Consider the following 26644-nt stretch of genomic DNA (forward strand, 5'->3'; position numbering starts at 1 on the left):
CACCACCTTGTAATCTACTGGCCTTCAGGCTGAGCAGTGGTCGTTTTATAGGCCCTTTGGGGATGTTGTGCCGTTTGTGCGAGAGGTGATATGGCATGTGTAAAGGGGATGACAGTGTGCAGTATTCTTAGAGTTTGTGCAGTAAGTTTTGGCGATGATCAGAAACGGAAGATGGAGTAGTCATGTTCAAATTCAACTTTTTAACACAATTGCGTGATAAGCTCTATTCCCGACTGTTTCCTATTAATGCACACAAAATAACCCAGTTATCAACGATCATTCTCACTACTATGGTTTTCTGTGGTTTCCCATTTTCACACCAGGTAAATGCTGGGGCTGTACCTTAAGGCCACGGCCGATTCCTTCCCACTCCTAGCCCTTCCCTGTCCCATCATCGTCATAAGACCTATCTGTGTCGGTGCGACGTAAAACAACTAGCAAAAAAAAAAAAAACATTCTCACTACTATCTTGTCTTTTACCTCTAACTTTTGAATAAGATGTCCTGAGTCCATCCAGCTTTCATTCCCGTAAAACAAAGTTGGTTTGAAAACAGACCGGTGTAAACAGTTTCGTCCAGGAGCTGACTTCTTTCTTACAGAATACCGGTACTGTTGATTACAACTGTGAACTCGATGCACTAGCTTTGCTGCACCTTGATTCAATCTCCCTGTCCTCGCATTATGTCTCTGCCGCTGTGTGACCATTGCATTTCTATGAAAGTGAAATGTCTGGTTGCTGTCTGCGCTTCTACTCATATTCATGACATTTCTCCACATTGTGAGATGCTACATGGTGTCAGACCGAATACTTCCCGAGTGAGTTGGCCATGCAGTTGGGAGTGCACAGCTGCGAGCTTGCATCTGCGAGATAGTGGGGTTGAACCCTGAAGATGTTTTCTGTTGTTTCTCATTTTTGACACCAGGCAAATGCTGGTACTGCACCTTAATTATGGCCACGGCCACTTCCTTTCCTTCCCTATCCCACGTCGCCATAAGATCTATCTGTGCCTTTGTGACGTAAAACACTGTAAAATTGAATACATATTCGGACTTGTGCAGCTTTGCTTTAATTGCTTTGATTGTAGCCAAAAATGAAACTGTTACACTTCATTAGAATCTTAGTAGTGCTGCTCTAAATATTTATCCTCCTTGCGTGGCCAAACTAATCAAAAGAATGTTGCTAGTCGCTATTTCCTTACACGACGGCTTCATTGCGTGTTTTTTTTTTTTTTTTTTGGTGTTCTTTGCTAAATGCTAATATTGAGAGAGAATTATATCGTGATGATTTAGTGAAAGTGAGAGTTCAAGTGAATCTAGTGATGATGAAAATACTTTGTATCTTGATGAAGATGACAGTGGTATTCTCTATATTGTTGTACCGGCAACAGGTGGTGGTGATGAGACGTCACACTACAGTAAGTTGCCCTAAATTTGTAGATTCTATTCCTATCCCCCATAAACTACAATTTGCCAGGCAATCCAGTTTGGAAATAGATATTTGTGACAATTTTACAGAGCCATATTTCTTTGAATTAATTTTTTCAAATGACTTGTATAGTTCTTCAGAAAATTTGTTCTATCTATGTCTATTTCTTTTTTATGTGCGAGTTTTAAGAAAACTGTGGAGAAACCAAGGCAGTGTAAGACAATGAAAGAATTAAGTATAGCGTCCATTTATGCCACTCATTCTCTTTCTAGAGCCTGAACCCGTCTAATGTCTGTTATTTGGAACTTTTCACTAATCATATATATATCCATGTACGAGGGTGAATCAAAAAGTAAGTTACACTTCAAAGTTATGGCTATTTATGAAACCACCTACACATAGGCAACACAGCTATGACAACATCCAATTTAAGTTCTTTTTAATTCCGGAAGTGTAGAAATCACCTCTGGCGCTATGTAACCACCTGGAGACAGCTGCTTTCACCTCATCGTTTTGGAATATTCATCCACCGGGATCCTTTCTCAGCTTACTGAATACATGATAATTGCATGATACTAAGTTTGGACTGTGTGGAGGATGTTGCCATACCTCCCACTTGATTCGCTGTAACAGGAGAATAATAAAACTTAGATTTCCACCTATTCAATACTTAAAAAGCAAATACAATTTTAGGATCTCATCCTTATTTTATTGCTTGATTGTTAAAACATAGAACATGTTTTGTTCATTTTCTGAACATCTTCAGCCATAAATATTTTTACAAGGTTGATTGGTAACATTGTTTAACTTTAAGAAAGCCTATTAAATAAAAATCATTCATATATTACGTCATCTAATTAAGAATGATGTGCAATTAGAACGGCAAGCAGTCGTCAAACAGTTGGGAGCACTAGTGTAAACGTAAGGAGGAGTAGAAGGGATATGTCAACAGACTTACATAGCTTGGAAGAAATCGCTACTCATCCAACACCAAAGCTTGAGTGTCCCCATCTGACTTGGACCCTGCTTACGTTCATAGGATTGTCATACGCTGGTTAAGACTACAGGAAAATTGTGAATTCAACAAGTTCTGATGTTAAATATTTTAAAGTGTTACAATTTTCATAACCTATAATCAATATGGTGCATCAGTTTAGACGTTTTGTGGACGAACAGAATAATGCTTGCGCCTAAACTCAGCTGTTTTGGGAGTGTTTTAAGATTTCATTTCTGTATATATAACACGTGAAAAAGTTGACGCCAGATTTTAACAAAATGTTTTTATATTCAAACAACATTTTAAGACATTCAGCAGTTTAATAAATTGTAAATGTAGTTATACAGAGACCAACTAATAGGCATTGTATTGTTTTAACAATCAAGCAATAAAATAAGGATGAGATCTTAATTTTGTATTTGCTTTTTAAGCATTGAATAGTTGGAAATCTAAGTTTTATTATTCTCCTTTTAATTGACTTTTATTACGGGAAAAAAATGAGGATAGTCTCTTGCATTCGCTGTAACAGTTCGGACGTTTGGCGGATCATGCGAGATGTTGCGTTATGGTGCAATAAAATCACACCGGCGCTCAATTTTTCCCTCTGCTTTTCTTTAATTGCCTTACGCGACCAGTTCAATGTTTGACAATACAAAACAGAGTTGATTGTTGCGCCTTTCAGCATACATTCCAAATGCACCACACCCTCCATGTCAAAGAACACCGTCGCCATTACCTTTCCTGCTGAAGGTTGGACCTGGCCTTTTTTTGTGCTGATGGTGTGGTGTGCACCCTTTCCATCAATGTTTTCTTTGTTTCAGGGGTGAAGTGGTGGACCCACGTTTCATCCCCTGTGATGATTCGCCGTAGAAACTCGTTGCCCTCCACACAATACCGTTGCAAAAATTCCAGTGATGATTGGAAACGTCCCTTGTGAACATTAGTAAGCAAACGTAGGGCCCATCTTTGTCACAGTTTATGAAATCCAAGGTACTGGTGAACAGTGGAGAACACACTGCTGGCAATTTCCTGTAATGTTACGCCCCGATTCTCTCCAATGATCCCATCCACAGGGTCATCATTTGCAACGGCACTGGACGTTGTGGGCCTGTCTTTGTGATATTCGTCCGTGTATTGTAAAATAGTGTAAGCAATTTGATGCTGGGCATATGGAACTCACGATGAATGTCCGTGCAATTGAGCCGTTACTTTGAAATCACCTGAGAAAAGGATCACCTCCCTTCTCAGTAACATATGTCAATTTCCCCGTACTGTCACCCTCCATCCATCCATTCAGAATATACAAATTCCCCGCAGCGTACATCTCTAGGAGCTTCACCCCATAAATGTTTATAATTTTATCCTCACTCCTACTTTTCAACATACACATTCCATCCTCCCTACTATATACTGAGCTCTGTTCCCCTATTCTCGCGTTCCAATCTCCGAATAACAACATATCCCCTTCTCCTTCAAACTTCCCTCTTAACCTACTAATATACACCAATAGCTCTTCAAAAAATACTTATTTGCATATGCTGAACTACCAGGATGGCAATAAACGAACGCTAGATTTATTTTCTTCCCCCTTCCCTCAACCCCTCCTGTATTCAATCTCAACCATATAGTTTCTTTCATATCTGTCTCTATATCCTCAACCATTTCACTAATTTCTTCCCTAATTAATACTATCATACTTCCTGGTGCGCGTCCCTTACTCCTCTCCTTTCTTCTATATTTATATTTAATCACAAACCCCTTCCATGCTATCTCCCTCCCTGTTTCCAGCCACGTCTCCATGAGTGCCACAACATCGAAACTTTCTATTACTTCCCGAACTTTCATATTTCCTAATTCGCTTATTAATCCCTCAATATTCACACATCCTATTTTCCAATATAGTTATAATTTTCCCTCCCTCCATTTTTGTTCTCCCATCGGAATGAACTATCAAGAAGTTTGATGAATCGCTTTGTCAAGCGTAGTAAAATGGCAAATGCAATTGATAGAGGCACCCGTTTTTCACACACAGCACAAAGTCGTGAACTTTTTACAAAATTTTACAAATTTTGCTCAAAAACTCGAAACTATTTATGTTTAAGCAAAATCAGGAAATAATTTATGAAGTTATTTGGAATTGCATCGTTTGAAGTATACAACGGAGATTTGAGGCGAGTTGTGGCAATAATATCCGATAGTCAATGCCACAATCGACTTTATACCCTTTCGATATACAGTATACCGAAAGCTAAGAAATAGTATATCGATTATCGCTAAATTAGCTTCCTGTGAAGTGAGAAATTTATTGTATTAAATATTCATAATTAAGTGTAACATGACGGTGTATTTCCTCTTGCCTGTTGAAAATTTCTGCTGATCGGTGTGTTTAATTTTTTATATGTTGTGCTCAGTTTATTAAAATAGTTCTGACAGTTTTTGATCTAGAAAAAGAATTTGCATCAGAAGGATTTTTTGTGTTTGACAAAACTAGAAAAATACTGATGTGCAAATACTGCGACGTGCAAATTGAGTGGCAGAGAAAGGATACGTGCCTGAAACAAGTTAATAAGAGGGTTTCACATAAGAACAACAAGGAAAAGGCGCTGACAACGGCAGGCACCAGAAGACAAGCTAGTCTCACAGACACTAGGTCAGCGGCGAAGCTAGTGAAATACAATATTCGTTTTATCAAAAAGTCAAGCTTTTATGGAGGCAAATATTCCACTGTAAAAAGTTGATCATCCAAAACTGAGAGAGTGGATGGAGAAAATATATACCAGGTTTGTGTGGTTTGTGAGGTTATGTTTTTCTAATACCTTTGTGTGGTTATGCTAGTTTTCTTGTTTAATGACATTTAGGCCTAGATAACGCATTTACTTAAAATTATAAATAATTTAATTCATTGAAATGATGTTAAATAGCCCTCTAATATTAGGCCTATTGATTTTTTTAAGGTGCTGGAGACTTGCCCACAGCTGGAAGACTGAGGGAAGGTTCTGTACCTCGAATCATCAAAGATGAGAAGGAAAGATTAAAAGAAGCTGTGAAAGATGAGAGACTTTCATTTCTTTGTGATGAAACGACTGAGATAAGAAGGGCAATGTGTATTTATGGTTCTGATAAAAGTGCTTAGTTGTAGCGATAATACAGTTCGGAAGTTATTTATAGGGGAGAGTGAAAGTTAACGCTACAGAACGTTCACAAGAAATTGTGAGTATAATTCACAAACTTGAAATTCGGTACCAGAATGTAGTTTCTATAACTACGTTACATAGGCAAATTTATAAACGCAGTTAGGTTTCTCGTTTCAGAAGCGTTGGTACACCGCAGTGCCAGGCTCATAAACTAAATGTTGTGGGCAGTGTGCGAGCCGTGGAACTTGGTGCTTTGAACCAAAGTGTTGTACAGGCAAAACACGTCTTCATTATACACGAAAGAGAAAGCATTTATACATTCAACAGAAATGTGAAGACAAACCCACTCTTCCCTATTCCAGTGATCACCTGCTGGAACTCGTGGTTTAAAAGTGTTAAGTATTTTGGAGGATATCTCCATGATCTAGTTGACTTTGTTGAAACTATTGAAAACGAGAATGTTGCTGTGAATAATTTTAAAGTCTCGACCGCAAATTGACAAAAATTCCTTACCTAGCTATTTTCCTTGTTGAGCATTGCTCAAAATGTTGTAACTGGCTGCTCACATTAGTGTGTTCCAACATCCCGTTAATTCATGTACTTACATCTATACTTGGTGACCTTTCAGAGGGCTTTAAATTACTAGATGATGCATTTTTGAGACATCCTCGGATAAACTTTCCAAACTACCAAAACAAATGCAGACACATTTAATCTTTGTTTCAATCTGTAGGTAGAGCATGTGTGGAAAAGCTGAGCCAGTTAATAGAGTTTGCTAGAGGAATGTTTACCACTTCTTCTCTTAGTAAACTTTTTGACTCAAGAAGCATAATGGAAGGTCATTTAGAAAATATGAATTCTCTTGTCTAATAAAACAAATTCCCATCCTACGATAACTTTCAATGTCAGAATACCTTGAACCCTACACAGTGTTGTTGGATCTAGCTACTAGTTCATGTAGAGCAGGTAGAGAGATATTGATGCAATTGCCGTTTGTTTTTCCCTGAAACCAGAATATGAGCATTTTGTGGAAGCAGCAGTGAAGGCCTTATGGATACCATTCAATAATGTTGATAGTGAGAGGGCATTCTCAACGTATTGTAATGTCTGACAGGAGAATAGGAATTTATGGTATCTCTGTCTTTTTCAGACTAATATGTATTTATATACTTATGCAAAAATACGTTATGCCGCAAATACACTATGCTATCAACTAAGCTATTGGTTTACCTTTTATTGCTGACAAGTGGAAATAAAATTTAGCGAAATTTTCGACGAAATAACGTAAAAGTAGCTAAAAATACACCAAAATAACTGTTAAAAAATGACAAAATTAGGCAAAAATTTTCAAGAGAAACAGGTGCCTCTAGCCATTGATATTAGGAGTGTGATTTGCTTGATCTACAGGACCCAACAAACTTTGAGGTAGGTAAAGTTGATGTTGGATTTAGTACAAGAAAGGTACATAAGAACTAAAGTAGTCAAGAGAAATTCTTGGTTTTAAACACGAATGTTAGAAAATATTAGTGGCAGTTGTGACAAAATTGTTGGATAAGAGTCCTTTAAAGTATAGATTAGTGAAAGGTCTTCTGGGTTTGAACCCACATATATCAGCAACCAGTTCTTGGTCAGACCTGAATGGAATATATCTTGCATACCTGCCAACCCTTCCGATTTACCCGGACTCTTTCCGGTTTTTAACTCGTCTTCCGATTTATTACTAATATGACCTCTAGTGCGGCCAATACTCTTCTCGTAGGATAAAGGATAAATTCTTATGTGCTTGTGTAATTTACGAAACCACATTTTCAAGCGTGTTTATTTGATACTTAATTTTGTGAGTGTTGTGTATCGTGTTTCCCGCTCACCACAGCAGCGTGTGCGCTTGATACAGCTGGGGATTCGGGGCGCGATTGTCCTGCAAGCGCACGCTAACGACTCAGTTCATCGGGATGAAAGAATGAGTTTGTTATTGTGTTGTTAGCGCGCTGTCAACATAGTTTCTGTGCGTAGTTTCGTCGGAGTTGTAAGTCACCATGTTTTTTCTTGCATTTGTATGCTTTCCCCCTCTGTCAAAATCGTATGTTAATAATGTATGGAACATATTGAATTGTTTTGTATGTGGTAGTTTTGCGTATTTAAGTGCATAATTTTAATGAATTGAATGTTTTTAAGGGTGTTGTGTCGGTGACAGTTTCTGGCATTTTCTTTTCTCGTTTTGGCCAAAAATGATAACAAACGTTATATTCAATTTCCGTTCATTTTACCATCTGAAAAGAAAACTACCGTATTTTCTCGCATAATTTACGCATCCCAATATTTTTGGGTCCAAAGTAGAGAAAAAGAAATGTTCACGTATTTGATGCACCCCCAACTTCGAACATCCATCACTCCGCTCCGGATGTGTTTCGAAATAAAGATGTCAACTACTCAAGTAGCAGGCTTCCTATTGAGAAAGCGGGCATTCCAAATACAGGGCAACGTGCTGTTATTAGCCGGCAGGAAATCCTACTGCACTAGTTTTACGAGAATTGTTTTGGGTACGGGACATTCTGAGATCTCATAATTGTCAGTCCACAGTATTGGAGTAATACTGCATCATACAAACTCGCAGTGATCAGTCACGCTGAAACATTCGGGAATAGGGCAGCGGGCAGCAGGTATTCAGTGTCCAAATCAAACGTGCGCTACCGCGGTAACAAAAGTGCACTTTAAGCGGCCAACAAGTCTCTCAAAGCATTTCGTGGACCAAAAAGGGACATGTTTCCGCAAGTAGAGGATTATCTGCTTAAATATGATTTTGTTACGCAAAGTTGGATAACCCGTTTCTCACGAAATGCTGTATTGTAAAGAATGAGAAATACCAGCGGCACAAGAATCAGTGTCTCGGATTTGAAGGTTAGCCGAGGCTTGATTAATTTTATGAAGAGAAGTGGAGTGGACTTTCTCTTCGACGAAGAACACATTATGCCAAAAAATGACGAATGACTTCAACCATTTTCATCGCTTTGTGATTGAAATGCTTAAAGTGAAGGAATATTTTATCTCCTTTATAGGAACCGCAGGGCAGACGCCAATCAGTTTCCATATGCCACAAAGTCGAGCAATCGATAAGAAAGGAACATACAGTGTTATCGTACACGCTACCGGAAGCAAAACACGATGCTGTACTGGTACTGCAATGCTTGCTGTAACAGCTGATGGCAGAAAGCTTGCACCTTACATTGTTCTAAAACGAAAAATGGTGTCTAAAGGAAAATTTCCGCGAGTGATTCACGTTCATATTCAAGAAAAAGGGTGGATGGACACGTCACTCATACAAGATTAGATACGAAGGGTTTGAGGTAATGTAGCAGCGTCCCTCCTTCGATGCCCGGCCCTTCTCGTGTTGGATAGTTTTTTTTTTTGTCGGTATGCCATTCAGGTCGTATTGTCAGCTCGTAATGAGAAGAATATTTTATAGTGTCGGTACTTCAAACCCACGTATCTAATGTGCCTGATGTACCCTATTCGACTTTTCAGAAAAAATCTCACGCTGGAATTTTTCGCCAAATGACGATAACCGCAAATGAGTTGAACCAATTGTGTTTATATTATATTTAATGTATCTTTTAAATGTAAATGAATTGTAAATAATTTGTAAGTATCTGAATTCCGTGAATAATTTAGGCATCCAAAGTTTTCGCCTGTATTTTTCGTCAAATATGTGTCGAAGGAGGGACCCTGCTACATTACCTCAAACCGTTCGTATCTAATCTTGTATGAGTGACGTGTCTTCGTCTTAATTACGCGAGAAAATACGGTATTATGCTTTTTGTTGTGTGTCGGTGTGACAAATATTATTCATATGTGTCATAAATGAGTGTAACCATGTAACCATTTTTATGTTTTCTTAGCTGAAGATTTTAAATTTAATGGTCAGTTCGCATTGTAACTGTAGATATGTATGCCTTTTATCCTGACCTTTTTGTTGCGTAGACTGTGGTGGAATATATATGATGAAATCCAAGGATTAAAAATCTTCCTATTTTTAGTTTCAAAAAGTTGGCAGGTATGATCTTGGAAGTGTTGCCTGAAACTAAAAACTGAAAATATGACCAATAGGGCTAAAGCACAATACATTTCTCTGTGTTGTGAATCAAAGGAAGTTTAGGAAACTAAATTCAAAGAATATATCTTGTCCTGACGGGAAAGACAGAACTGGTTGACTTCATGAAAGAAAAAGATATAGCGATACTTGGATTGTGTGAGACGAAGAAGAGGGGTACGGGAGAGATTCCTCTGAAATAATGATACAGGCGGTATTACAGCAGAGGACCTGAAGCAAAAAATGGAGTGGCCATTATACTTAGAAAAGAAATCATAGAATTTGTGGTGTCTACAAAATCCGTCAGCGATAGGATGATGATGAGACTCCAGTTTGAAAATGGCATGAAAGATGTATTCCAGTTGTATGCCCCCAAAACGGGTTGTGTAGATGAACATCTAGAGGTCTTTTTAGAAGAAGTGGAGAGACAGATAGAAGATACGGAAGTGCTGTTGGTGGGTGATCTAACTGCACAAGTTGGAATGGAAAGACAAGGTAAGGAAGGTGTTGTAGGGCCCTTTGGATATGGAAATGTAAATCCAGAAGTGAGTTGTTGGTGGATTTTTGCGTGAGGAACCAAATGGTTGCTGGAACCACCTTGTTTAATAAAGAACAACAGTCTGAAGATTACAATGTATGGTTTGGGAGATAGACGAACAAAGACCATTATTGATTATATAATCATAGAGAAAGAACACCGGAAGAATCTTTTAGATGTTACAGCCATGCCTGAAGAAGCTTTTGTTGGAGATCATAGAGTGGTGGTAAGAAAACTGAAAGTGGGAAAGATTGAAAAATATCCATTAAGAAGAGAGAAAAGAATTAAAGTATGGAAGTTGAAGGAGAAAAGCATACAAGAAGAATGTCAAAGGGAAATTTTACCCTTGGTAGCCAGGACAGAGATGGGGAATGTTGAATATGAACGGAAAAGATTTAAGGAAGCGCTGGTTGGATGTACAGCAAAGATATGTGGTAGAACGTCAGGAAATGTGAGAGACAAAGAGACACAGTGGTGGAATGATAGGGTAAAGAGTAAAGTGAAGGAAAAGAAAATGGCATGGAAAACATCTAAGATTGAAGAAAGTAGAAGAAAATATATGGAGGCAAAGAATTTGGCCAAGAAAGTAATTGAAGAAAAGAGGAAAAGCTGGGCCTTATTCACACAGAAATTGAAAGATGATATGCAGGACAGCAAGAAATTATTGTATTGTATCTTAAGAAACAAAAAGAGAGATGAAGTAAACACCTGATTTGTGAAGGATGAAGATGGCATAATATTAACAAATCCAGAAGAAATAAGAAATAGATGGAGAGAGTATTTTCAGAAGTTGTTGAACAGAGATATGACAGTCATTCAATGGACCACCGGGAAAGGCAAATAGTTGATGAAGAAAAGGATAAAGAAATTACAATGAATGAAATTGAAATGGCAGTAAGAAAGATGAAGAATGGAAAAACTGCTGGAAGAGATGAAATTTCAGTGGAGATGATAAAGGCAGCTGGAGCTGTAGGGCTGCAGTGGACTTACCGAGTTCTCAGGATTGTCTGGGAGAATGAGGTCCGTGAGGACTGGCAAAAAGTAATAATCATCCCAATTTTCAAGAAAGTATTGAAGAACTACAGGGGAATCACTCTGATATCCCATGTTGCTAAGATAATGGAGAGGATACTGGAAAGTAGGATAAAGTTAATGGTTGAAAATCAGTTTGATTTCAGGAGTGGAAGTTCAACAATAGAGCCCATTTTCATATGAGACAACTATTGGAAATGCAATGGGAGTATGGAAATGATATTGTGATGACATTCGTTGACATTGAAAAGGCATATGACAGTGTCCCCAGGACTAAAGTTTCGGACAGTGAGGTGCGAAAAGGAATTGGACAGGGATTAATAAAAATGATCATGGCAATGTACAATGAATGTTGTAGTTGTGTGCAAACACAAGTTGGTTCAAAATCACTAGTGGGCTGAGACAGGGAAGTGTTCTATCACCAATCCTGTTTATGATAGTAATGGATGACATCATGAAAACAGCAAAAGCAGCAAATGGAGGAAGAGAAATGAACATGTTGTTATATGCAGATGATATTGTGATTTGGGGAGAAGACAGCATGGAGGTTCAAGAACAGTTGAATGTGGTGAATGGGAAGATCGAAGAATATGGATTGAAAAAAAGTAAAACTTGTTAGGACTAGAGGGGAGAAGGAAGGGAAAGGTCAGATTAGACTTGCAGACAAGCCCCTGGAAGTAGTGGAGACGTTCAAATACCTGGTGGGTGAATTAATGGAGAATGCTCGACTGGATACTGAAATTAGTAAGAGGATTCAAGCTGGAAGTTGTTTCTATCATAGTGTAACAAACATGTTATGGGACAAAGATGTGCCAATGGAAGCAAAGGAAACCATGTAAAAGATGTATTACGTACCCATAACTTACGGAGCAGAAACTTGGACAGTGACAAAGGATGAGAGTCAAATACAGGCAGCCGAAATGTTTTTGAGGAGTACGATGCAGAAGAGTAGAAGAGATAACATAAGGAATAAGAAACTCCAGGAAGAAAATTGAATGGAAAAATTAAAGATGGAATAGAGGAGAGCCGACTAAAATGGTTTGGGCACATAATGCAAATGAGTAATGAAAGAATGAGAAAAAAGGTGAGAGAAATGCAAATACAAGGAAGGAGAGGCTATGGACGACCACTATTGAGATGGAAGGACGCAATCCAACACAGTACCGGAGAAAGAAACCTGGACTGGGACAGTGTTGTAGGAGGATGGTGGAAAGGCCAACGAAAGTGGAGAGAAACCATATTCGCCCCTACCCGGCTACAGCTGGATAACGGGAAATGATGATGATCTGATGATAGTATGGTTTTACACATTTTCTTTGCTGACATTTTAGAAAACAAACAGTATAGTGAACTTTGGCAAGTAAATGAAGCTTTATCTTTATTCTGTCCCATGGAAATGCTGCAGTGGAGAGTGGCTGTTCTATGAATAAATCAGTGTAGTAGAAAACATCCTTTGCGAGTTGGCCGTGCGTGTAGAGGCGCGCAGCTGTGAGCTTGCATCCGGGAGATAGTAGGTTCGAATCCCACTATCGGCAGCCCTGAAAATGGTTTTCCGTGGTTTCCCATTTTCACACCAGGCAAATGCTGGGGCTGTACCTTAATTAAGGCCACGGCCGCTTCCTTCCAGCTCCTAGGCCTTTCCTATCCCATCGTCGCCATAAAACCTATCTGTGTCGGTGCGACGTAAAGCCCATAGCAAAAAAAAAAAAAAAAACATCCATGATGAGTCAATTATTGCACATTCTCAATTCTCCACACAACTCCATTTTGTACTATGGAGGTGTCAGATGCGTACAATTAATCATAGAATGTTGTTACTGGTGAGATGTGCGCATAAGAAATACCAGGATTACTTGGAGAAGACACGCATGAAGGTCATAGAAGAGGGCGTTAAAAAAAAAAAAAAAAAAAAAAGCTGAGAAACGAAGAGTAAGATGAAATAAGAAAGTTGGAAAAAGGTTAAAAGAATGCAGTCACAAGAATGTGAAGCTAGAATTGAAGGTTAAGTACACTTACTTGAAACCAGACAAAATTGTGTGTAGTTTTTTTGTGCTGCGTTACATTATTACCACATTGTGTGTTTATTAGTAATTTTAATAGTAATACTTACATTATTCATATATAAATACAATGTATAGACATTTATTCTTATCTGGCAAATCATTATTAAATTGTATATACTTTACTGTTCAAAATGTTTTATTTCCTATTTGAGTAATTACCGTATAATCTTGAATACCACCCGCCACCAAATAAGACCCGCACCCTTATTTTGAAAGAAAAAAATTTTAAAAAGAAAGTGAAGTCAAAATTATTTTCAATCTTTACTAACATCAAATGATTAGAAAATACAAATAAAAGTAAACAAACATTTCCAGAACGATATCCAGAGTTCATTCTTCATCATCAGTACCACCTTCGGAACTTTTATCACCATCACCTTCCCTCAAAATGTCGTCATCGCTGCCATCCATAGCATTAGAAATGCTACATTTCCTGAAGCTGTTCTGTATGAGGTCTCCAGGGATACGATTCCATGCTGTCAAAATCCACGAACACAGCAGCTGAACTTCTGGGTGCTGAATGCGACCAGTTGGAGTCAGTGTTTGATTATCAGCCGCCATCCATTCTGTATAGAGCTGTTTCAAGGCTGCATTAAATGTACGGTTCATGCAGACATCCAGCGGCTGTAGCATAGTTGTCATCCCGCCCGGAATGACGGCTAGGTCGATTTTCCCATCCTTGATATGTTTCTTCACAGCGTCTGTTGTGTGGCCGCGGTAACTGTCGAGAACAAGCAAGCTCTTTTGTCGCAATAATGCACTAGGGCGACGTTGCCAGACACATTTTATCCCGTCTTCCACAAGTGAACTGTCCGTCCTGCCTGAGTTCTGACTATAACACCAGCGGGTAGTTTTCTTAGGATGCGTCTTTCGCTTCAGAACAATGTATGGCGGCAATTTGGTTCCGTCGGCGATAATACACAACATTACTGTACTCCGTTGTTTTTCATTAATACCTGTTCTAATGGTAACACTTTTCGCACCCTTAACATTCAGAGTCCTGTCCACTGGCATTTCAAAGTAGACTGGCGTCTGATCTGTATTGCCAATTTGGGAAAGTAAATATGCATTTTCCTTCCGCAACCGAATTGTGACGCTGAAATGACAATAACTAATCATCGTAGGCACTAGGAAGACGCTGTGAAATTGAGGTATGCCTTTCGTACACTCAACCCATTTCTTTTATAAAAATTACACACTCGTCCTCGGCTTGCCTTAAACCCTTCCGTTGAAAGTTCCTTTGCGATTTCTAATGCCTTTTCCCGCCTTTCTGTCACATATTTATAAAGTTTTTTTTTTTTTTCAATTGCTGGAAACTACACACTCAGTCCACAAAAAGCTCTACGATCACCACTACATGTTAATAGCACATTTTTCTCCTTTCTCCAATCGTGAATACACGATTTGTCAATGTCGTATTTCCTACTGGTGGCACATTTTCCAATAATTTCGGCTTCCCGAACTCTTTCAATTTTCTCACTCGCAGTAAAAGATCACAAATGCTTTGTGGAATTCATTTTGATACTCCGAGAACGTGCGTGAGACTGTCGCCAAACACGGAAGTAGCGAATACTGAGAGCGGAGAGAGCATTGCTAACAATCCGCACCGGCGGTGATGCCCGATTTACGCGCATTCAGAAAGATAAATTTCCCAAAATTTTATATAAGACCCACGCCCAATTTTGGAAGCGATATTTTCGAATAAACAGTGCGGGTGGTACTCGAGATTATACTGTAATTAATGGCGTGTGGCCTCCGGAGAGGCCTGGTGCAGGTCTATTGATTTGACCCCTGTGGGCGACCTACACATCGTGATGAGGATGAAATGATGATGAAGACGACACATACAGTCCCCGTGCCAGGGGAATTAACCAGTTATGTTTGAAATTCCTGACCCTGCCAGGAATCAAACCCGGGTCCCCTGTGACCAAAGGTCAGCGCCGTAAATATTAACCATGGAGCTGGACTGTGTACAGGTGTGTGTTGGACAGCTAAGGAGGGTGGATGAGGCTGTTAAAAATGGCAGAAATGCCAAAATTTTGTCAGGGAAATACAATATTTTGGTCAGGGAAATTAGTTTGACTTTCTGGCTGGGAACCCTGGCATATGATAGAATTTAAATAATCAGACAAAATTTAATGGGGTAAGAAAGCCGAAGTGTGGAATAAAGTTACAGATTAGAGACAGTGATGTTATATTAAAATTCACTCTTTATCATAGTCTTCCTTACATTTGTGCTACCTTGGTACTTAAACGTAAAAGCTCCGAGTTTAGGTTTCAAGTTTGCCAGTTGAATCTACGTTCTGATGTATCCATTCTGTAGCTGTTGATTTAAGCAAATCACCACCACCTCAAGGCTGAGAATGGCATTAAATGTATTTGAACAGAATAATGATGATAAAATCGTAAAGTATTCAGGTTGATATAATTTGGCATGTGTGCAGTCTAGAGGTCCAATGCCACGAGAACATGTGACTGTTTTATAAAAATATTCCTTCATTTTATCCCTCCCCTGGTCGTGAGTCATAAGGAACTTACTATTGTATCCCAGAGTCAAACAGTTTCCATCTCCACAGTGAAACTGTTAGCGCTATCAGATTTCGCCCTCAGGGTCAGGGCAAATACAGTAGAGACAATACGCGACACTCTGCGAGATTACACGTTATAATTCTCATGTTAGGTCCATATTGAAATGTACATAAATGCAAAGTATGTTACAAGTGTTATTTTTTTAATATCCACCTATTTAATACAGAGAGATCATTTTTAAGAATTAAATATTATTATAAAATGTTAAGGGACATGTTTCGCCCATATTAAGGGCATCATCAGCCTCAAACTCAAACCCGTTTGGTGAAAAATCAGGATCCTGATTGTTCTTACAAGTCGTAAAAAGAGGATATCAATGTAGGTGTTAGTCTAAACATAAAAAATTATTAGAATGTCCTTGGTTAAAATTCGTAGTATCAAGCTGCATGTCACAAGTTCACAAAATTATATTTTTCGGAGCATTGAGTCAATGCGCCCAAAAACCTATTGAGGATAGAGCAATAAACAGCTCAATCTTTATAATGAAATAGAAATGTGTTTCCTTGATAACTCCTTTTGGAGGATAAGAAAAAGTAAAAGCTGATAGACTGTTAAAGGTGTTAATTTCGTATATTAAGATAAGACAACAGTCTTCTTAAGTAGCTGTTCAGCTGTCTATAGTCTTATTTAACTGGCTTGAAGGTGTGAAAGTCAAATGTGTTACGATAAGATAAGTCTTCTTTAAGTAGTTGTAGGAGCAAGGAAAAGTATTCGGCTGTCTATAGTTGTATTTATCTTGCTCTAAGGAGCGGAAGTCGAAGGTATATTGACGCTGATAGAGCTTTTTGGTGTGAAGTCTGTAACAAGAGGAGAGTGAATGCTTAGGAAAGGTATTTTTGAAGAGAGTGAGTTTAAAAAAAGAAAACATAGAGAATGTGTAAAACACTTCCCCTTTCGTCTGTAAGATGTAAATCAGTTATGGAAAGGTTAGTTGAAGAAAAACAATGTTATGCATAGGTTCATTTATTTCTTTAACTGTTATGGTGCTAATCAGTTGCTATAGTAGCGTTGAATGACTGACACTTGTGCTTCTAGTATTGTATCAATTTGAGATTGGTGGAGGGGAGGGGGTAGGCAGGGCGTTAAGTTTGTGTGTTGTTGGTTGCGAGAGATTTGCGTGGTCGTAATAATCAATAAAGATCTGAGTAATAGTACCGATATTTTAAATTATTTAAACAAGCTAGACCAAAATATTAAATTCACCAAGGAAGATGAAGTCACTGGGTCCTTAAATTTCCTAGATCTCACAATAACTCATATTAATGGCAACTTCAATTTTCAAATTTACAGAAAACCTACTCGCACCCCATTAACAATCAAAAGTACTTCTTTACATCCTAACTTCTGGCCACTTTTCACAGTTTGATTTACAGAGCTTTAAAAATCCCTCAAACACCCAAGAACCTTGAAACAGAACTAAATTATATAAAGGATTTAGCAAAAATCAATGTATATAAACCTGAAATGATTAACCGTTTAATAAATGTCAAATTCAAATTTATAACAAACCTCATCCCTGACAAACCCAAAAAATCCAAATTCGTTACCTTCACCTACAACAATCCAAACTTTCACCAAGTCTTGAACCCGATAAAAAACAAAAATATCAGTATAGCTTTTAGAACAAACACTAACCAAAAATTATTTTTTAATCACAACACAGTCAATTCAACCAAAAACATTTACTCAGGCTCAGGCATATACAGGCTCACCCGCACGCAATGCAACGACTCTTATATTGGTCAAACAGGCCGGAGTTTTCAAACTAGATACTTAGAACACTATAGTGCCATTAAGCACAATAAATTTTCAGCTATGAGCTCCCATATGAAAGAAACATTACATCACTTCACAACGATAGAACAAGACTTCACAATCATTGAAAGAGTAGACAAAGGAAAGTTGATGAATGAACTTGAAACCATCTATATATTTTTGGACCAATACTACAACAAAAATCTAAACATCAATGATTTAATTGAAGTCAAGAATCCATTATACGAAAGTTTACCCAAATTATTGCAGACTCTAAATCCAAAACATAACTACATTCTTAAAAATCTTAACCTTTAGAATACCAGAGAGCGCAAAAGCATTCCTGGGCGAGCGAGCGGAAATTGCCGGGAAAGCAATAGCGCTCCTTACGCAAGCAGTTTTTGTATTTGCTTGTAGTTCTTAGTTTCCGGACATATAGCAGCACAATGCAGGTGATCTAGACTCTTCGGAACCTGTAGTTTCTAAATCCACCACAACTATCGCGCCAATCGCTTTATTTATGGAGATATGATTTCATCAAAGTGACCTTTATTCTGTACACCGTAAATGTTTGTGAGTAGGAAAATGGCCGCCTCTGCCGCGCGCGATGTGTTCGAGAATGATGACGATTTAGCTGAATATATTAACAGACTCTATGCCAATGACGACTATATTGAGTCTGATGAAGATGTAGCTATATCAGGGTCATGTAATAATGATGTTGGTGATGTTATTTCAGAGAAAGAAGTGAGTGTAGCGAAGACATTCTACAGTACAATAAACCTCGTGGTATTGTCATTAGTGAAAGTGACAGTGATGCTGATTCGGAAAGTGACGGAAATGAAGACAGTGTAGGCCGTGATGCAGCCAGTAATGACAATTATGCCTACATGCATAACACAGTGTTCAGTGAAGATTCAGTTGGAAATGACACACGGTTCGATCCTTCCCCGCTGTATCTCGAAACACCCGGTCATAAAATATTTTTTAAATTGGAAACTTTAGTTCCTAGGTTATTAAAATTTTGCAAATAGTGAACCAAGAGCATGTATCTGTAGACAATAATATTTTTCAGTGCATAATTTTAATTTTGATTTGTGTTTCTTTATCTCAATTATGACTTTTCAATTTTCATTTTGATAATTGTTAAACTAATAATTTTTTATTTGTTATAGCGTTAATATAACATAGCTTATGAATTTAAAAACATGTAAAGAACCTCCTTTTCTATGATAAGTTAAAATGTCGGAGGCATATCTTCAATAATAAGAAAGTTATAATGAATTTACTGAAACATTGCAATTTCTTAAAAATAAGCCTGGTATTCTTCGCATACACCACCTATAAGCGACTGGTACTAAAAGGGTTAAATTAATATCTAGAGCCTCCACTACTTTAACTAACTTGACTCCCTTCATGTCCGCCCCCGCAATTCTCTCACAACCCAACATGACTCCCTCCCTGTCCGACCACGCAAATCTCTCACAACCAACAACACACAAACTTAACGCCCTGCCTACCCCCTCCCCTCCACCAATCTCACATCGATACAATACTAGAAGCACAAGTGTCAGTCATTCAACGCTACTATAGCAACTGATTAGCACCATAACAGTTAAAGAAATAAATGAACCTACACATTACATTGTTTTTCTTCAACTAACCTTCCCATAACTGATTTACATCTTTATAGACGAAAGGCTAAGTGTTTTACACATTCTCTGTTTTCTTTTTTAAAACCCACTCTCTTCAAAAATACCTTTCCTAAGCATTCACTCTCCTCTTGTTACAGACTTCACACCAAAAAGCTCTATCAGCGTCAATATACCTTCGACTTCCACTCCTTCAAGCAAGATAAATACAACTATAGACAGCCGAATACTTTTCCTTGCTCCTACAACTACTTAAAGAAGACTGTTATCTTATCGTAACACATTCGACTTTCACACCTTCAAGCCAGTTAAATAAGACTATAGACAGCTGAACAGCTACTTAAGAAGACTGTTGTCTTATCTTAACATACGAAATTAACATCTTTAACAGTCTATCAGCTTTTACTTTTTTCTTATCCTCCAAAAGGAGTTATCAAGGAAACACATTTCTATTTTATTATAAAGATTGAGCTGTTTATTGCTCTATCCTCAACAGGTTTTTGGGCGCATTGACTCAATGCTCCGGAAAATTTTGTGAACTTGTGACATGCAGCTTGATACTACGATTTTAACCAAGGACATTCTAATAATTTTTTATGTTTAGACTAACACCTACATTGATATCCTCTTTTTACGACTTGTAAGAATAATCAGGATCCTGATTTTTCACCAAACAGGTTTGAGTTTGAGGCTGATGATGCCCTTAATATGGGCGAAACATGTCCCTTAACATTTTATAATAATATTTAATTCTAAAAAAAGATCCCTGTATTGAATAGGTGGATATTAAAAAAATAACACATGTAACATACTCTGCGAGATATCGAGGGACAGCGATTATAGCTCTGTCTAGCGGAGTGACCTGGAGTTAATCGTTCTTTCCTAAGAGCACATGTATTTGTTTGTGAAGTTTTTGGCGATATTTATGCGTTTGCAGTAAGTTGACATATGTAATAGTAGCGTGTGTTATTCCTTTGTCTCCTCTCGACATGAATAGAAAGATATGTGCTGTGTTTGGCTGCAATAACTATGAAGTGCAGAAGGATTCACGGTCTTTCTTCAGTTTCCCTCGTGACAAGAAAATGTAAGTAAATATTGTGTTTGCATGCATATTCTTCAGCTGACAAGATTTTTATAGTACTTCCTAATCTTCTGACCTGTGCGACCCATATTTTAACTGGCTTAAAATATAATAAACTGTACAACACAAACAATATGTCATATCTGATGAAGAAAGGTCAGCCAGAATGAAGAGGTTTTGGGAAAGGAAGAAGATGATGCAAGCTAAATCTTCAGAATTCTTTGTTAACGTAAATGTATTTGGGTTTGATTTATGTGCTCCAATGTGCGCGCAAACTATGTAAATAAATAAATAAATAAATAATAAGCTTATATTATTGTATAGCGCAGCAGTTAACTTTCAATACCGATGTGTTATTGTAGGTGCGATCGGTTGGTTTTGATTTAAGAAATGTACATATTTTGTTCAAACAAAATGACCACGAACCTGCTACGCAGGCGTAGTAGGGGGAGAGGTGATACTCCCACGTGGCGCGCCCCAGGTGTCGGATAGGGGGGTCCTAACCGGCTTGCCAGTGGACTTGAGGGAAATAAAATACCTCGCGCGGACCAAACACATTACCCCTTGTGGGTGGGGGGACGCACATGTAGAATACACCCATGGTATCCCCTGCCTGTCGTAAGAGGCGACTCAAATGGGCGACCAAGGGATGCTGATATTAGAACCATGAAACTACTGTTGATTAGTACCATCACGCGGGGAACACCATGGGTCGCCTTTACTTACAAGTAGGACCACTATATTTGGTACACAATAGGTTTGTGATTAGTAGCAGTAGAGTGGTTCCCCTGTGGGTTTTCAGTACCCGTGATTAGTACCATTGTGAGAAACACCACGGGTCTGGGCGTTGCCTGTGATTAGTACCCACTATGTGAGGAACACCACGGGGCCTGTGGGACCGGCACCCGTGCCTAGTACACCTAGGTGAGGAAACTCATCGGTTTGCGTTGGCTATGGTGCCATTGTGTGAGAAACACCATAGGTCTGCGTTACCTGTACGAAGTACACTACTTGTGATTAGTACCATGTTGTGTGGAACACTGTGAGTCTTCGCTACTTTTGATTAGTACCCCAACATGACAAATAGCATGGTTCCACTTTACTCGCAACATGTACCATTCTGTGGGGCCTTAGATGTGGATTTTGCCCCCCTTTCGACATCAAGCATCCTCGATTCAGGATTCAGCTTTATGAGTGGTCCCTTGGTCAGTAATAAATTATATATGATCCTTTTTTTTAGTTGAATCTGCTAATTTTTTGTTTGCTCGTTTTTTGTTGTTTTTTTTTATTTCATGTCCATCCATTCCTTCTTCATGACGATTTTTTTTTCTTTTGGTCAGTGGATGATTTTGAATTTTTGGTTGTCATTTCATTTTGTACCATTAGGGGCCGATGACCTCGATGTTAGGCTCCTTTAAACAACAAGCATCATCATCATCGAAACAAAATGATGCAAATTTGCTTTATCCTAATGTAATGGCGAGTATTGCTTATAGGGAAATTTTGAATGTTTTTGAGGCTAAATTTATAGATTTTCTTTCTGTTAGTAGGCTTCAGGTTAAGAGGAAAATTGCCCAGATCTTAAATGTTAATTCATTGAATCGTGTGAGGAATTTGCCGATATTTTTATTGATGAGTGTCTTAATGTGATGATACAATGTTTTTTAAATGAGAAAAAAAACTAATCTAGCCATAAAAGTTCAGGCAGGAATGCTAAAGTTAAAAAAGTAATGCATAAATGAAAGACCAAGCCCTTTCACAAGCAATCCAATTCACATCTTCATTATATGTCTCATTTCAGTCTTTAAATAATAACCTGAATAACCTGTTAAATAATTCTTCATTCGTTTATCCAGAATTGCTTTACCGAGTTTGAAGTTATTATCTTAACACTTTCTTTCTAGACGTAATTTATTAATCCATTTCCGTATATGCTTTTCCATTGATATTTGAATTTAGCACGAATTTCCAGGTCACAACAGTAGGAGCGCCACTTGCGAATTATCTCCCATTTTAACAATTTCCCTACTGCCAGATATTTAATATCGACAGCAAGGATGTTATGTGGTTAAATAGGCACATGCACCTCACCTCCACTGGAGATGTGTCTGAAAAGGCCTGCATCAACTCGGGGCGAGGACACAGAATTTACATTTTATAGCTGAGCAATGTGGTATGAAACAATTTTCACAGCTCTGCATGCTGTCGATTTTGAGATGCTAGGGAAATATTCAACCATATGAATTCATTATTAAATCAATTTATATTTAAAAGTCTGTTTTATATTGTAATTGCATCGCCAGTAATTTACAGTATGATTGTGGATTTAAATCCTACTGTTGGCAGCCCTGTATATGGTTTTCTGTGGTTTCCCATTTTCACACCAGGAAAGTGCTGGGGCTGGTACCTTAATCCTTCCTAGCCCTTTCCTGTCCCATTGTCGCCATAAAACCTATTTGTATCGGTGCGATGTAAAGCAAATTGTAAAAAAAAATCATACTAGTATTGCCAAGTCTTCATTTAATCAAAATATTAATAGAATTTTATTCGTACAGTACATGAAAATTATTTGGACATATTCTAAATGGTTTTCTTTTCTGCAAATCAGCTAAAATAATATGCATTTCCTTGTCACTAATACAGTCGTCTTCAGGAAACAAATGGTCATTCCTTCGCCTACCCCCTGTGGGTGGGGGTCGCAGGCAAAGCATACACCCATGGTATCCCCTGCCTGTCGTAAGAGGTGACTAAAAGGGGTGACCAAGGGACGATTGTATGAACCATGAAACCCCAACTCCTTGTGATTAGTACCACCACGCAGGGAACACCATGGGTCACTTTTACTTGCACGTAGTACCACTATGTTGGGTACCAAATAGGTTGGTGATTAGTAGCACGCAGGAGCACCGTGCGGTCAGCCCTCCACTTAGAGTGCACTGTCAGCTTTTACAGTACCTGTGATTAATACCACTATATGAGCGACACCATGGTTCTGGCTTGCCTTTGATTAGTATCCACTATATGAGGAACACCACAGGATCATAGGAGTTCCTGTGGTTAGTGCACTTATGTGATGAACACCATAGGTTTGCGTTGCTGGTAAATGGCGCCGTAATGTGCGAAACACCATAGGTCTGTAATACAGGTGCAAATTTTATTACCTGTGAGTAGTACCATAATATGTGGAATCTTGCGAGTCTGTGCTACTTTTGATTAGTACCGCGCCGTGACAAATACCATGGTTCTACTTTCCTAGTGATAACTACCACTATGAGGGGCCGATGACTTGGATTTTGGACCCCTTTAGACTGCAAGCATCATCGATTCAGTATTGTGCTTTAGAAGCAGTCCCTTGGTCAGTAATACTATTGTTTTACGTCAGTTTCTGTGAATGTAAGGCAGTGCGGGTCGGATCCACTGATTGTTTTATATTCATATCCATTCATTCTTTTGTTATGTTTTGAATTATGGTCATTGGAGGATTTTGGACTTCTACTTTGTCATTACATTTCGTCTCATTTCGTACCATTAGGGGCCTATGACCTAGATGTTAGGCCCCTTTAAGTAACAAGCATTATCATCATTCCTTAGCTTAAACCATAGTTCAGTACAGCTTAAGCAAAGTTGTAGACAAGCTCAGTTTATCACTTGCACTGCCCATTATAAAACCCATCTATAGCTTAATCTTCTGCTTAAAAGTGAACACTTTGAAAGTGGGCCTTTGTGTAGTTTTCTCCTAGGAATATTGTACTCCTATTATATGTTAGAATGGGAACTTATATTCAAACACAAGTATTAATTCTTTGTATTTAGCCCCTAGAATAAGCGACATGAAAGTCGAATTTCCATATAAGCTTGCCGTGTTATAAATTCATATATTACAAATTACCAACGAGGAATATAAGTTCTGTCATGTAGCTTATGTGTTTGGAGTGGAGGTTCATTTAATGCTAATAAGTTAATGCCCAGTTTCTGGAATGGTAAGATAACTGTCTGATAGCTATTGATTTGTTACAGTTGTCGACTTGATAAATCTTTGCTGTGTTGCACCATGGAATAGCAGCTAACTTACTGAACTGCTATCTGCTGGCTCATTGATCAAGTTTCATAAAGACACACTAGTTGCCACCCCTCTCACTACTTTGTTTTTGTGCATTAGATGTGTTCCCTAGACTGTCAGGCGCATGCGCACAAGTAATGCATCGCATTTAAGCTTTCCATGAAGCTCTTATTACATCCTCTTTGCTATGCAGCGAGAAATGGGTATTCAACTAGTCCTTGCAGACGTGGGTGTCAGTTTCGTAGTGTTTTAGGACAGTCAGAAGAATTTGGCGTTTGAGGATTTCTAATGTAATATGCACACCAGCCGCACATGTCATGCGTGATCCAGTTTGCACTGAACCTTATACTGTGTCTTCTCTAAGCACTCCCACACTGAATATGTCCACCTCTTTCGGTGCCTTCCTCTTGGTCTCTTTCCTGTTAACTTCCCTGAAAAAGCTTTTTTTGACTATATATTTGTTTAGCCTGAATCTCTTTGAAGTCACTTTCACTATACCTCATTAGAACATTAGGCCGACGATGATATAATCATGGTCGTTCTAGAATGTTGACCATTTCTACAATTTCTTCGTTGAAAGAGGGTGAGAAAGCCATAGAAAATTTTAAAAACACAATATTATCTGCTGATACTGAAGTACTGCGCATGTGCTCACCTAGTTAACAAATAGATATCTCCTGCTCAGGGCTCTCTTAAGTTAGCAGGAGATTTATTGAACCAATAGATGTATCTTAGTTTGTGCAACACCAAAACACAAGTTAACCATTCGAGACCGCTATAGGTTCCATATCTCATGATCCAGAAACCAGGAATAATTCTTATTTATAATTTATACAACCTAAGCAATGTATTCTTTTCCTCACAGCGGAGTTTACGTCAGAGATTGGGACAGCCTGTGGCGAGCAGTATTAAGGACAGGCTTTCTCTTCCTGTTGGTGCTCGTGGTGGAGCTCGGAATCGTGGCCGTGGTCGTGGCCGTGGACGTATTGGACTGCGTGGGAAGGGTAAGTTATTGAATTAATACCAGATTTAGCTCTACAATATCTTACAGCTCTCCCAATTTCCTCATTAATACTGGCGACTCAAACGTTAAGCAGGACCACCCGCCGGCTTGATTGCAGATGACTCGCATACAGCTCCCTGCAGGGTGACTCTACTGTTGACCAGTAGCAAATGGCGCCTCACCAATAGCATGCTTGCCTCGTGAGGGACTCCATGTGGACTGCAATGTGTTAGGGAGGTGTTAACGAGGAAATTGCAAGAACTATACCGGTTTATTTCAAATGTAGTGGAGTAAATGTGTGTTTACCATAGAAAAGCAGTAGAGAATTTGAAGTGCTTATGAGCTGGTTTCTTAGAATTTTCAATTTTATTTTTTGTACAATACCTGGAAGGATGTTATCCTGAATATTCATTTTCTTAAGATAAAGATATGATCTGGCTTCATGTTCTCTAAATTTATACATTTTCCTGCCTGGGAACTATCAATTTTTGAATGAATTATTTCTTCCTTCTTGCGTTCATCTTCTTATCGTTTGTCGTGCAACGGGGCAGGGTCCACTGTTTTGCAAGCCAGTCTCTTCTTTGTTCTATTAGGTGAATCACTTGGAACACGATGAACGTAGCGCATGTCTTCTTGAAGAATAAATTTAATATTGAATGATATTACATATGTCTTGGAACTACTTTCAGGCACTTAGTGGCCATGCTCAGCAAATTAAAATTAAACAAATTGTGTGATAACTAAAACATACGTATACCAGACAATGACAATGTTGTAGGAATAATTTTAACATCTATATACAGTATATAAAGTAACTTGTCCTGACAGATTCATCATCGCCGAGCCAAAACTACTGGACATACAGAAATGAAATTTTGGGGATACATTCATATTAACATGTAGGTGCTCGCTAAGAGAGAATTTTTGGATATCCCGTCGCTAAAGGGGTGAAAGGGGGGGGGGGGTGACATTTTAAAATGAGTGTATCTATATCTCAAAACTTTAAAAGTTTACAGATGTAAAAATTGGCAATTAGTCTTCTTTAAAAATAAGGAAATACATATTTTTTTTGTTTTCATAAAATCCCAATAGGAGGCGTGAAAAAGGGGTTGAATGCCTTTAATCAGGATACCGGTACTCATATCTCAGAAACGGAACATATTACAGACCTGAAAATTTGTACTTTTGATCTCTTTTAAAAATAAAGAAACACGTATTTTTTTGTTT

The 26644-nt window shown here is 38.3% G+C and overlaps 1 protein-coding gene across 2 annotated transcripts in view; it reads left to right on the forward strand.

Moving 5' to 3' along the window:
• Positions 1-26644, forward strand: part of LOC136857811 (chromatin target of PRMT1 protein) — a 253971-nt gene that overhangs the window by 67257 nt on the left and 160070 nt on the right. For both annotated transcript variants that reach the window (XM_067136755.2, XM_067136756.2), the window contains exon 4: positions 25280-25418. In XM_067136755.2, the coding sequence (XP_066992856.1) occupies positions 25280-25418 (139 nt within the window). The remainder of the gene's footprint in view (positions 1-25279; positions 25419-26644) is intronic.

This window comes from Anabrus simplex, chromosome 1 (genome assembly GCF_040414725.1).
Source record: "Anabrus simplex isolate iqAnaSimp1 chromosome 1, ASM4041472v1, whole genome shotgun sequence".
NCBI lineage: Eukaryota > Metazoa > Arthropoda > Insecta > Orthoptera > Tettigoniidae > Anabrus > Anabrus simplex.